Here is a 14,259-nt window from a genome sequence, read left to right on the forward strand (position 1 = left end):
GTGGTGTTTGTACTGAGTGGTGATGGATTATCCACATGTTTTCCCTGAAGGACCCTGACTGACCTTGTGTGCATTTGTGAGATGATGGTCCGGGGTCACAGATGTTGCTGTGCTCATGGAAAAAGGGAAGCTAATTGGCAGGTGTTTTGAATGGACCTGGGGTGCCCAGAAATAGACCCAGTGTCCTTCTGCTGGGGAATTTCTGCTACCGCCAAAGTGAGTGGAATGATTTCTTCTTTCAATGGGTCATGCTGAGGTTTTCTCTTCTCCCATGTCCCTCTTCCACTCCTCTGGAACTGGCAGATCCAACAGGCCAATTGGAGTACAAACATTGTTGTACCATAGTGTAAGGAAATATACAAATACAAGCTGTATACAGGTGGGTAAGTTCCAACAGCCTACAGTCATCTATTAGAACTGGTCTCACATATTGCTCCTTCTCTTATCTTTAGCTCCAAGATGACAGTTTAGCCTGTCTTAGCTTTCTTCTGTTCAAGACAGAGTCTCTTTGCCACCTTTGTCACAGAGGCAACAGAGCGTTCTTGGCTAGTTTCCACACGCAGCTGCCTGTCACCACCCACCTCTCCCTCCTGGTTTGAGCTATACTCCCCCAGGTCACCCAGCACCCTAACCAGGAGGCCTATTTTTGCCATGCTCCCTCACTGCAGACTGCCCAGGTCTCTCACTTCTGCTAAGAGCCTGCGTGGCACCCAAGAGAGACCCCTCTAATAGTCAAGCCTTTTTCTATCTGTTCTAAACCTTTTCTTCTTTTTTTTGTAGGAAGACATTCCCTCCAGTCCTACTCAGATGTTTCTGTGACTTGCCTCTGGTTATTAAACCTGCCTCTTTCTAATTTTCTCTGTAACACTCTACCTAGCATGAACACACTCTGCCTTCTAGAGTTTATTCTTTCTTTCTTTAAGAATATATTAGCTTAGATTGGTTAGGCTGCCAAACACAAATAAAACAAAAACCTCCCCAAATCCCAAGATAACTTGGCTTAAACAAAATGCAAGTTTATTTCTCTCTTACTTTCATATAGCCTGAAGGTGACCACAGGCAGGTCTCTAGGATATGAGGGCTTCTGTTTTTTCTCCCTGCTGTGGCTTATATTCCCCAGGTCAACTCATGGTCCAGAGTGACTGCCAGAGCCCCAGCCCTTATATCCATATTCCAACTAGCAAAAAGAAAGGAGAGATGGGAAAGAAAGACATTCCTTCTTTTACAGATAGAGTTTTATATCTTATTTCCATTCATCTATCACTAACCAGAATTTCGTCACTGGATATATGACCACATTTAGCTGCAAGGGAAGCTGGAAAGTATCTTTCCTCCTATAACCACGACTTAACCAAAAATCAGTGTTCTGTGTCCATGGAAAGGGATGGGTTGGAATAAACCAAAAGATCATCCTTTTCCTTCAGCTTTGCACCGAAACTCTCTGTCAGGCCCTTTCTTAAGCTGTTTCCTTTCCTATGTCCCATATAGGAGAGAGACACATGCCCCCATCACACCTCATACCTCAGTGTAAATATTAGCACAGTTAATACACACATTTACTTGAAATGATCTTGTTATCAGTGTTAGCTGAAGTCATATGGTAGTTCTGAGATCCAGTGTGTCCATCCATCCTCTTATAGATTCCAAGGAACTGTGTTCCTAATGGAGGGAGAAGTGGGAGGACCAGGTTAAAGAGGCCGAAGGGACGGAACCAGTCACAGTGCTGCACTCACCTCCTGATTCTGGGCCCTGTGTCCGACCCTAGTTGGAGAGCGCTGTTTGCCAGCTGCGATGTCGTCCCCTGTCTGTCGCTGGTCTGCACACCTCTGGGCTGTCCCCTGGCAGACATGTCCCTTCCACTCCTGTTAGATAGTAGGCCTCGTCTTGCGGGATGAGGGTGGACTATTGGTAGTAGCATGTGTCTTGTGAAATTTGTGGAAATGGAAATAATCTCGGAGTGAGCTAAGCCTAAGTCATCGCTATCTTTCGTAAGGACCCCTCAAGATCAGCAGTACAATGCATTAGGAATCCTGCCACTGAAATATTCTGTGATTTTCAAAATTGGAAGCATTTTTGTGGGAACAAAATGCTCTTTATTTAAAATTTAGTTCTGATGAAATCATTTTGAAGGTTGGAGGAAAAAAATAGTTCTGCTGTAATGGAGCTTGGAAATATACACAAGAAAATTTTGTAGTCACTAGAAGCCGGAAAAGCGTTCTCTGTCCTGACGCAGTGGCATGATGTCAAGAAATTAAGATCACACACCATACAAACATAGCAGTATCCAATTATCTTTTAATATTTTGAGTGTGGGGCTTCTCTGTGTCCCAGTAGAAAAGGATGACATGAGGTCTGAATACCACCCAAGAGTCAAAACTGAAATACACTTCCTCAAATTTCCATTGTGAATAGAGTTGCTATTCCCTTCTGGTTATAATGTATTTACTTTTTAATGGAAACTTGAAAGCAGCCATTAAAGAGGATGTCCAGGCTAGCTTGTCTGACAAAAGGTGAGATTGCCTCAGAGCTGAGCAGTTCCCCGAAGGGTCTTTTCAGCCTTCTAGAAGGACTGCATCTTCCAGTGAGCTCTGCCAGGTCAGGATGCTTTCTGGCTAAGGAAGACTGGAGCCGGGGGTGCTCATAAAGAGGGGACATATTGGGCTTCAGAGGAAGTAGGGTTCTTATTGTACTTGGGAGAAGAATAGCAAGAAAGGAACATAAAGAGGGGGAAAGGGGTGAAAAAAGACATTTTGATATTCATTGTTTGAGCTGAGAATCGATTTCCTGGGCTTGATGATGTCAGTCTGAGTTTGCCTAGAAGCACAGCACAGTGAGGTAGGGTGTGGGTGTGTGTGTAAACTCATTGAGTTAGCCTGGTGTGTGTGTGTGTGTGTGTACTCACTGACTGAGCCTGGTGTGTGTGTGTGTGTGTATACTCACTGACTGAGCCTGGTGTGTGTGTGTGTGTGTGTGTGTGTGTGTGTACTCACTGACTGAGCCTGGTGTGTGTGTGTGTGTGTGTATACTCACTGACTTAGCCTGGTGTGTGTGTGTATGTGTGTGTGTGTGTGTACTCACTGACTGAGCCTGGTGTGTGTGTGTGTGTGTGTGTGTGGACTCACTGACTGAGCCTGGTGTGTGTGTGTGTGTGTGTCTGTATACTCACTGACTTAGCCTGGTGTGAGTGTGTATGTGTGTGTGCCTGTGTACTCATTGACTTAGCCTGGTGTGTGTGTGTGTACTCACTAACTTAGCCTGGTGTGTGTGTGTGTTTGTCTGTATACTCACTGACTTGGCCTGGTGTGTGTGTATGTATACTCACTAACTTAGCCTGGTGTGTGTGTGTGTTTGTCTGTATACTCACTGACTTGGCCTGGTGTGTGTGTGTGTTTGTCTGTATACTCACTGACTTGGCCTGGTGTGTGTGTATGTATACTCACTAACTTAGCCTGGTGTGTGTGTGTGTTTGTCTGTATACTCACTGACTTGGCCTGGTGTGTGTGTGTGTTTGTCTATATACTCACTGACTTGGCCTGGTGTGTGTGTATGTATACTCACTAACTTAGCCTGGTGTGTGTGTGTGTTTGTCTGTGTACTCACTGACTTAGCCTGGTATGTGTGTGTGTGTGTGTACTCACTGATTTAGCCTGCTTCCTCCACCTTGCTGATTTTTTTCGTATAAAAAGCAAATGCTTAACTCGAAATCTATCTTGCTTTCTTATTCTTCCCAAAGGGACCTTTATCAATGGGATTGATGTAGATTTAACCAACTATTGAAAGCTAACCAGTTACCAAGCACAGACATATGCTTTTGTAAAAATAAACTTATTTAATCCCTTAATGAGAGTCAAGCTGTGGTTGATATTATATTCTTGACTGTCAGGTGATAACAAACCTGAGCTTAAGGAAGGCAAGGCCGAGCAGTGGGAGCCTCGAACTCTGCTCTGCACCTGTGTTCTTCCTTCCTGCCATGGTGTGGAGCTCACGGAAGAGGGCTTAGGTCCATCCTCACCCTTTGGGAGGATGCTGAATTCTGATGGGAGAGGAAATCTGTCAAGAATTAGCACTTCCAGCAATGTGCTAGGTGCCTAACTGATGTTATCATCTGAATCCAAGAGAATGGTGAGACACGCTCTTGCCTTCGCCATGGTGTCACTTCCTTGAGAAACTACCATTTTAGAGAGAAGCTTGCATCTCTGGGATCGCACAGCGAGCTGCCGACTGCTGGCTCTCAACTTCTTACACATTTTATACACAACTGAGTAGGAAACCGTTTCTTGCATTGCGGGCCACCAGGTGCCATCCTGGCTTCTCGCACCCTGCTCTGGCCCTCCCTGGGAGCTGTTCTTCTCTCACACCTCCAGGTGTAGTGGTCCAGGCCAAGGCTGCTATGATGTCACACCCTCCTCCCAACTTCTGCAGCCATTCTTGAAGCCAAGGGTGTCCCCCAGCAGCAGTCCAAGCTAAAGTTACTAAGGACCAATGCCCCCTCACCTGGGCAGCCGGCACCCATCCAGGAAGGTAGAAGTCTGCTGCCCAGCACATGAACCTGCTCTCTGCCAGCTGGCCTAGGAGGCTCCACGTGCCAAGCAGGGGACGTGTGATCGGGATCCATGCCCGAGTGTTTCCTGAGAAGTAGAAAATGCGTGTGACCAGAGCCACTGCGACCTGGCTCAGAAAGAGATGACAAGAAAAAGTATGGCCTGTTTTTCTAAAGAAAACCCCAAATATAAACAACAACAATAAAAACTCTAAAACCATTTCAAAAGTGTCATATATTTTTATGTTTACCTCCTGCCCTAAAACTTTTCATAAAGCCCTGAACATAGTAGTGGTGGGTAAATATGAAGACATGAATGTATCCTTAAGGTCCTTTCTGGGCCACAGTTTGTTCTGAAGTTCAGCACCATGCTTGGCACGGTAAGAGATGCTCGGTGAATGTTTGCAGGATACAGTGCTTGAGGAATCTCACGGTCTTGCTATTGACCGAATAAAACCCTCACATGCTGTTGCTTGGTTTACCTGCCTAACAAACCAAGGAAGATTGAAAGAGCTAGAAGACATGTTATCTTTATGTCTAAACACCTGGTGATGCCATGAGAAACCCTAGAACCACAGATCCCAACCTTGGTGTCCCTGAGCTTCTCAAGAGCTGGCACACAGACAGCTGGCAGTCTAAGCATGGCTTTCACACTTGAAGACTCCAGGAACTTGGACCTCTATCTGAGCAGCTTCAGAGATCTCTGCCTGCATTGGACAGTCTCCACTAAGGTGGTCACTGGTTCTCCCATGCTCACCAGAACTCTGACTGGCAACCATTTCTCAGGCTGGCTTGTAAAATTCAAGAAATAAAATTGTCAATCATTTCCATTTGTTGGATAGACAGACTCTTTTCAAAATGCACAAAACACCTTTTTCATCAAACAAATGAGAAGGTTGCTACTGGAAAATATCAGGACACAGTACCTTAAGCTTCAAACCTCTGACATCAGATTTTGGTCCCACCTTTGGGTTCAGAAGAATCAAAATATGTCATAGTTATTTTTCAGCAGAAGCTTGGAATTTATGATTTGTGAGTGCTTGTGGGAAATGAAGGAAACTAGAGGAAAGGTTAAGAGGGTATGTGTCCACTGGGATTTCTGCTTGCTTTCTACCTACTCTGGCAACTTGATGTACTCTGAGGGGACTGGAGGAGTCTAAACCCTGGGCTTCTTGGAAATCTCAGCATCCACCCCATTCCTGGCTCCTTAGAAGTGCTCAGTTAGTGATTTGTTTTAAGTGAACTGAGCATTCCTCAGAGGGCTCATTTGGGTAACATGGTATGCATAGCCCCTTCCCTGGGGGCCACTGTCAGCCCTCCTAGGAATTCTTCCCGGGGTACCAGTTACATGCCAGGCCTTCCCCAACACTCAGAGCCTTCGTCGTGGATAATGTTGGCTTGCTGGGGACATGGCCAGGCTGTGGGTTCTAAGGCTCTAATTTAATAACAGTGTAGATTTGCATGTTTAGCATTTTCAGGCTGATTTGACAGATTTTTGAAGTGGGGTGGAAGAGGTGACAGAGAAAGGGCCTCTACGAGAAGATAACTCTGGTCCAAACTGTAACTGGACCAGAGGGAGAAAGAGCGAATATCTAAGGAGCTGACTGCCTCACCACGAACAGTGAACCGAGGCAGAGATCATTGGAGAGCCCATCCTGCAGCCTTCCCTCCTGCACTCTTTCTCACACATCAAGAGATGCTCAAATAAGTACTCAGTGCCAGAGGCTCTGTGAGGTCATGGGGGGATGCATATGGAGGACAGATCATCAACTTTTCAGAAGCCTTGCTGGCGAGGTGGCAGGTGTGACGCTGGCTGTTCTGAGACGCGCTGTGTCTGTGGTGTAGGTAGCATTAATACTTGCTTGCTGGCGAGGTGGCAAGGGAGCTCCTTTCTAGCTGTTATCTGGGTAGGTTTCTTTGAGTAAGCTTGAATGGAGATTTGAAATAGGATGAGATTGTGGTAAGTGGGTTTTTCTGCCTGAGAGGGAAGAGGGCATTCTATCACGTGGCTCAGTGGCTCTAATCATGATGGTCCTATTGGCAGAAAGAAGTAATTGAAGAAGACCAGCTTTGGAGGAAATTTTAAAGAAATTAAGAGGTCAGTAGGAAGAACTTCCTCCCTTCCCTACCTCATGTCTGGTTGTTTTCTGCCTTGCATGTCAGCCACAACCTGCGCGTCAAAAGACACTGTGTGTGCGCGTGTGTGTGTATACATGCACACACATGCAGAATTGAAAGCACATCCCCCCGATTACCATTGGTGACAGAATCCTGACGTTGCAGTAGAGGATAAAGGGTGTAAGAGTTAAAGACCTGGATTCTAGTGTGGCTTGTCCCATGTGCTCTGGTTTGGGGAAATTACTCTGCCTTTGTAATCTTCAGTTATCTGCTGTCTAAGTTTGTAATATTACTTCATCTTCCATAAGGTGATGAAGTTCATTGTGCACAAGTACTTTCTGAACATATAAAAGGTCCTACCGTGATATTTTCAGGAGGCAGTAATTTCTAAAAATCAAGGACAGCGTATTTTTGTCCCATATTTTGTCCAAAGTTCTGACCCCCTGGAAGATGGCAGAGCAGGGCTGGGAGGTGAGTTTGGGAGAGCTTCACTATCCCAGCTTTTCTGGTCGTATGTATTGAAGACTGTGGAAAACCTGCATGGAGGTTCAGTCTTGTGCCTTCAAATCAAACAAAGAAATTGGCCAGAACGCATGAGGGCTCCCATCCTGGGACCACCCCATGCCCCTTCCCAAACCACCTGTCTGCTTGCGTGCTAAGTCACTTCAGTCATGTCCAGCTCTTTGCGACCTTTTGGACTGCAGCTCTCCAGGCTCCTCTGTCCACAGGATTCTCCAGGCAAGAATACTGGAGTGGGTTGCCATACCCTCCTCTAGATCTTCCCAACCCAGGGATCGAACCTATGTCCCTTATGTCCGCTGCACTGGCGGGCGGGTTCTTTACCACTAGCGCCACCTGGGAAGCCCCAAAAACCCACCTGTCTGTTGACGATCCATCATCTCTCTCTGTCAGCCCAGCCTTGGTCCCTGAACTGCTGTCCAAATTTGAAGACGACCCTCTCAGTAGATATGCGCTCTTCCTCTGCTGCCTGCACCACCCCTGGAAGCATGAATCTCAGCGGGGGCATTTCCCCCGACACTAAAAAAACCTGGGGACTGAAAACAGCCGCCCTCCTAGCACAGCCAGTCCTTGGCGAAGAAAGAGTGCCCTCTAGTGGGCTTTGTCTGGAGCTGCTCTGGATCGGTGTCAGGGCTCAGCCAAGGACAAAACAACCCGCTTGCTGCCCTCCTGCCAAGGATCTTGAAGCTGCCTTTGGGTTTAGTTTGTTTTTCTCCGCGTGTGAAGAAACAAAGAAAGAACAGCAGGAGACCAGTTGTGAGAGCAGCCCCGACTGTGCTGTGACAGCCTTCTTATCTTGGGAGGTTCACCAGAGAATTAACCCCAGGGCCAGTGATGGCAGCAAGGTAGATGGTGACATCGGATGCTTTTTAAAGGGCCTGTGACAATTTCTGTATACATCACTCACCTATCTTGATCAGTCTCTTACATGAGGGGTTAGATTTGTGAGAAGGAAGCTCCTTCTTTAAGAATGATTACCAAAAGAGTTAAATATCTTGTTGCGTGACCCTCTTTGCAGAGCAAATCCACTGCAGTTGATTTTATTTTTGGTAATGGAAGTGTACAAATCTCACTATTAAAATCCTGTATGTACTGGCATAAGCAGGGTTTTTTTTCCCTTTAAACCTGAGTAAAAGCTGTTGGGCTGGGGAGCAAAGGGGGGAGGAGGCGAGGGAGGCTGCGGGGCGCCCATCAGGGGAGCAGGAACCTGATCACATGTGATGGTTGCTGGATTAGGTAACAGCTCTGCTGGTTGAAATTGGATCTTGGAGGATGAGTGTTAACATCTCTGGTGTCCTGGTGAAAGGTTCATTTGAGACTTGCGTGGTGCCACAGAGATAAAAAAAAAAAAAAAAGGAGCTTTTAAATAATCATTTTGTCTCCTATTTGGCAGAGTGCTGGCTTCAAGCAGTAAATGGGTAGCATCGCTTTGGCTTAGACGTGTCGGCCTTTTCATTCATTTATTTAACGTTGGCGGATTTTTTTAACTCACTAGCTGAGCAGCCTTCCATATCAGTGAATCCCAGCACCCATCTTTACAGTGGTACGTTCAGATCCTGCTCCTTTTGGGCGGAAATCTGTCCCTGCCGTGTTGTTTACTGGTCCATCCGGGCCTCATTGCAGCACACACGCATAGCCCAAGACCCTCAGAACCAGAATCTTCTGTGTCGGACAGTGGGAGAGGAAGGTTTTCTCTTGTTTATATTGCGTGTGTATGTGTGTGAATAGTTTCTGTGCTGGTGGTTCTGATACATACTCTAAAATTTCTGTTTTCATAATGACTTGAGTGTAATTTAAGGGGTATAATTTGGAGAGGACTGTTGGGTTTGCTTTTCCTATTTTTTCTGTTCTTTTATTTTCTTCAAATCTATGGTTTGGGGCCAATTTATGTGTCCTGAACTCTAAGGATAAATGCAAGCAAGGTGCATTTCATTTCTGTCATACGTATTCCTTCTTGGCCACATTTGGAAACCTACTATATTAAATCTTAGTGAATCCAAATTTCTTTTTAAAGAGTGTTTCCAGGATTCATCAAATGATGCAAAAGCTACGCGAAAGGATAACACTTTCACTGTGTGTGTACGTGTGGTTTTTTTTCCAGTAGTATAGATTTGGGCTTTACCCTCTGTGACTGTCCTGGGACTTCTTTGGTGGGTAGGGGGTTACAGTGTATCCTTTCAGTGTCATTGGCAGCTTTAACATTTCCTTTATTTCATTTCAAAGCAGTTAGATTTTAGGATCAAGAAAAATATTAAGTAGGTAGGTGTGCAGACTTTGTGTGGACAGTTCGTGCTTCCCATGGATTGTTTAAAAGAAAAAGTGAGGCACGGATGTGGGTGCAACTGAGAAGGGCTGGAAAGGGAAAATATTCTTTGAGCAAATATTGGGCACCTGGGAAGTTCCAGTAGTAACATGACCAGCTGGCCACCTGCCTCGTACCTGGAGGAATCCGTGCCGGCACTTTGTTCTGTGTCTGCCTGACTCCTTTTCTGTCTCATTCTTTTCAGAACAAATGGAATTTTGCTAGAGGAATAAGTTAATGGGGTGAGTGAGTTGGTCTCAGGCACAGGTCCGACCAGCTTTACCATCACCTCAGATCAAGTAGTGTGTAGGTAGCCCCAGGAAAGTATATCCTTACTAGTTGACATCATTCTCTTTTACTTTGCTACCACTGTTGAGGCCTGTCAGTGCTGGATCTGTCAGGACGAATTGTTTTGGAGCGATGAGGAGGAGCCTCTTGGAGGCGTCATGGCCCGGCTCAGATGGCCAGCCTCAGCATCTTGAGGAGGTTTCCCATCGGCCGAGGTTTGTGGCCTCTTCTGGAGCGTGTTGGTCATGGGATTCCAGAGAGTGGATTAGTGTCAAATTTTGCCCCAGCACCAATTTTTTAATGATTAAGTAAAAGTGCCACAATTACCAAATGGCTCAGAGGTGGTGATTCTTTTTTCACTCTTAAATGACCCATAGGTATTTTGTTGATAAAGCAATTAAAATTCATTCAGTGAAATTCACGGGGGAAACATCCATGAACCCCACACACTAACGTCCTCACCTGAAAGCACTCATGGGGCTGCACAGGTGAGGAAGGAGAGGTCCCAGGGCTCTAACACCATCTGCTTGGGGGTCACTTCCTTCTCCCCACCACCCCACACCTTTAGGGGCCGGTATTCATGAAACGATTGCAGCATTCATTTCCTTTATTAAGGAAATCTTTAGTGGTGATATGTTCTTCTGAGGACTTTGAAGATTTGAGTAAATAAATCCAAGGAACTGAATAACATGATCAAATCTTATTCTGAGATCAGGGGGACGATTTCCCATGTAAGTCTTCAGAGTCTACAAAAGAAGGATTTCTTTGGGAAAATGTCACAAAATTAAACTCCACAATCCTCTAACCTGTGCTGTCACCAGTATAGGAATTTCATTTTAGTGCAGCAGAACATTAAAAATTCAGCTGCAAGAGGAGAGCCTGGGTCCTGAAGTGTGGCTGTTTCTGTGTCCTTCTCTCCTGCCAGCTGACTGCCTTCCCTGCGTTCTCCTGTTCCCTCCTCCTGTCTTTCCTCACTCCCTCAAGGGGTGCGTGTGTCCACCCCGGGCCTTTAAACTGCCGCCCCGGTCCACGTGCTTGACTGTCCACTTGACTGCCTCGTGTTTCACAAAAGCGATGCTGCCATTTTCCTTTAGCACAGGACTCGGGCTTTCCTTTGAAACATCTTTCAAGGTTGCTTCTTGTCAGACCTGTTAGAAGCCAGGAGCATGTGAGCACAGCCAGCAGTTATGCTGGTATTATAGGTGATGGAACGCCCCGAACATCTCCACGTCCCCTCGGATTGAGCTCAGATCCACCTTTCCTGTCACAACCCCGTGGGGCTGCCTTGCTGAGATTCGAGAGACGGCTGCACCTGTCACTGTCCCCGTGGGGCTCACCAGATGCATCCTAGCCAGAACCAGCTCTGGACTCTGTGCTGTGCTGTGGCTCATATACCCACCCGGCCCCCTGGACTCTGGCATCTCCACCCCCAGGATTCGAACGAGCAGAGTCTGCTTCTTCTCTACCTTTAGTTACATCCCTCCTTCCCTACTCTGCCCTCAGTTTTGTTTTTTTTTTTAATTGAATACTCTCTTCGTGTTCACTCTCAACAAAGACTTGGCTGCTGACGACTAAACTGGGTGTAGATGAGTGATTTACTTTATGGCAAGTTGTATGGAGGTAGTAAAACGAGACTGCCTAGCTCTTCCACTGGTTTACTAAATCACTTGATCTCTTTCAGTCCAAATCAGCCCTTCATCCCCTGCAAATGGTCGTGGAGGATTAATAAAAAGGAACCTTTCATGGAGCCGAGCCTCCTTCATCCTATCAGAACCCCAGCTTCTCTGAATCCCTGAGGCAGCTTGTTTAAAGGACCTCACCCTTGTTTGTACCAGGACGGAGCTCTTACCACCAGGAATAAATTTATCTCAATTTTGGAAAATAGAAATCCCTAGTCCAGGGGAGAGGTCTTCACACATCACTCAAATAAACTGAATTTGCCTGACTTAGATTATTTTGGAAATGAAAATTTAGGCTGATCAAATATCATGAAGTCAAAGAGTGTAAGAACTTGGTAATAACAAACTCATAGAAAATCTAAAATTAGAAATGAGAAAGGAAATGCTATTCCTTGAATTAAAATTTAGCAGTTTGGGGATGAAAGTGAAAATTAAATTCTGTTATAGTTTTTTTTTGTGGATTTGAAATTTCTTTGTGGTGAAATAGACATAACAAAACTTAGCGTTGTAACTGTTTCTGAGTGCACAGTTCAGTGTCTTTACGTCCATTCACGTTGCTGGGCAGCCGCTACCACTATCCAGTTCAAGAAATGTTTCATCTTCCCAAAACGTAACTCCCTGCTGGTTCATTAATGGTTCCTTATCCCCCTTCTCCCAGCCTGTGGCACCCACAGGTCTACTTCCAGTCTCCATCAGTTTGACTGTTCTAGGCACCTCATATGAGAGGAGTGTAATTAATTTCAGGAACAAATCAAATCTCTCCTTGCATTTTCTAGTCCTCCCGTCTGCCTCCTTCTCCAGCCCTCTGCACACCCATTGCTCAGATGCTGTTTTGTTAAGTAACTTGTGACTTCTTCAGCCAAATCACATATTGGGAGTTTTCTGTTGTTTTTAAATTTTACTTTGTTGGGTTACTGTCAACACCTCCCCACTCTTTTGTATCTTCCTGCAGTTTTGAGTATCCGGGGAGCCCAGGAAGAGGAGCCAACAGACCCCCAGCTGATGCGACTGGACAACATGCTCCTGGCCGAGGGGGTGGCGGGGCCTGAGAAGGGCGGAGGCTCAGCGGCGGCTGCTGCAGCAGCGGCTGCTTCTGGAGGCGCAGGTTCCGACAACTCGGTGGAACATTCCGATTACAGAGCCAAACTCTCACAGATCAGACAAATCTACCACACGGAGCTGGAGAAATACGAGCAGGTACTCACAGCCTTGCGGGGTCTGGGCCCCCCAGCCCTTTAGGGCAGGTCGGAGAAATCTTGAAACTCAGGGCTAGGAGGGGTTGGAGGCAGGCAAACTTTCCTGGAGATTGCCATCTGGGATCCAGTGTTTCTGGCCTCCCCCCAGAGCCACTTGTTGAACTTGAGCCCATAAAGTTCAGAGTCTCCACTGTTGAAAACTCAGGCAAACTGGAGATAAAATCATTTTAAAAGATAGTTTAAAAAAATAGTTTTAACTGATGATTTTAGGAAACTGAGTCTACATACGGAAACAGTCCCTGGCACTCCAGGGCGCTGTCCCTTGGCATGCAGCTCTGGGGCTCCCAGCGTTACAGTCATATGCAGAGTCACCAGGTGACCTGGGGGAGGTGTGTGTGTGTGTGTGTGTGTGTGTGTGTGTGTGTGTGTGTGTTGAGGGGGTGTCCTCTGGGCCCTGTGTGCTCTTTAATTAGGAGGATACCTCACCGCCGGTGCTAATGGAAGCCTATGGGAATGGATACTAAAACCTGGCCTTAAATTCCTTCACTCTACCCAGATTAGTTCAAATGGAAGTCCATCATACTCTGACTTTTATATATAGTATATAATATGATACACATCTCCATGTATAAAAAAAGTAGAGGGTCTCAGGGGACCCCTGGAGGTAGACAAAGTTGAATTCCAGCCCTGACACGCTACTGATGGTCTGTGGGATCCAGTGGCCCACATTCTCTACCTCAGTGGCTGGTAGTATTCAGCAAAGAGCTGTGGATTTGGAGCCTAAGCTATCAGAGAGCCATAAAAAAATCATACGAAGGAAAAGCTTAAGAAAGGCTGTAAGTCATAAAACAGTATGGTATTCTAATTATAACAGCACCCCTCTTTACTAGAGCACCCCCCCACACACACAAACATGAATTTAAATGTCAATATTGTTTCCTCTGGTCAGTATGAGCAACACTATTTTACTAGGGGTCCTTTAACATCAGGATTTCCTCCCATTATTTAGCTGACATTAGTTGGTTGTCATATTGTTGGATGTGACATTGTCCTGAAATTCTAAGTTAACGTACTTTCATAGAATTGTTAGATTTCTGGCTTGCTTTCTTTCTGTTTTAAGAATCATAGAAGAAGAGGGAGAAAAAAAATAAAAAAGTAGAAGACCCTGTACCGTCCACTTAGGACTGTCTAAGTAAAAGGCAAATGCAAACTTAATAGAATATATAAATTTTAAAACAGAAATAGGCATTTTAAAATTTAAAGTGAAGAAAGTTTCATTATTGCACTCCTATCTGCCTTTGAAATGGATTTCTACAAAGTCTCTTCTTTTATGAGGGAAAAGATGACTATGAAGCTGGAAGCCAAGTGTGGTGAATTTCAGCCACAGGACAGGTGTAGGGAGGTGTCAAGGGGAGCAAAACAAAAGTCATTTTGTGGTAAGAACCTGTGGATCATCACCCTCGATCCTCTCGGGGAAGAACAAACATTCTTATCATGATGTAGACTCTTGTAGACATTTTATCAGATCCCAGGAGAGGCTCAGCTCAGGTAAGCTGGCTGATCCATGACAGTTTCCCCTCCTGGGCCATCATGTTAGAGTTCACAGCCTGCCCCAAC

At 45.7% G+C, this 14,259-nt stretch overlaps 1 protein-coding gene across 5 annotated transcripts in view; it reads left to right on the forward strand.

Annotated features, from left to right (window-relative positions):
- Nucleotides 1-14,259, forward strand: part of PBX1 (PBX homeobox 1) — a 336,931-nt gene that overhangs the window by 224,697 nt on the left and 97,975 nt on the right. For all 5 annotated transcript variants that reach the window (XM_055403779.2, XM_088835990.1, XM_055403778.2 and 2 more), the window contains one exon: nt 12,399-12,643. In XM_055403779.2, the coding sequence (XP_055259754.1) occupies nt 12,399-12,643 (245 nt within the window). The remainder of the gene's footprint in view (nt 1-12,398; nt 12,644-14,259) is intronic.

Source organism: Moschus berezovskii, chromosome 4, assembly GCF_049115385.1.
Source record: "Moschus berezovskii isolate FMDL1 chromosome 4, NW_MosBer_1.0, whole genome shotgun sequence".
Lineage (NCBI taxonomy): Eukaryota > Metazoa > Chordata > Mammalia > Artiodactyla > Moschidae > Moschus > Moschus berezovskii.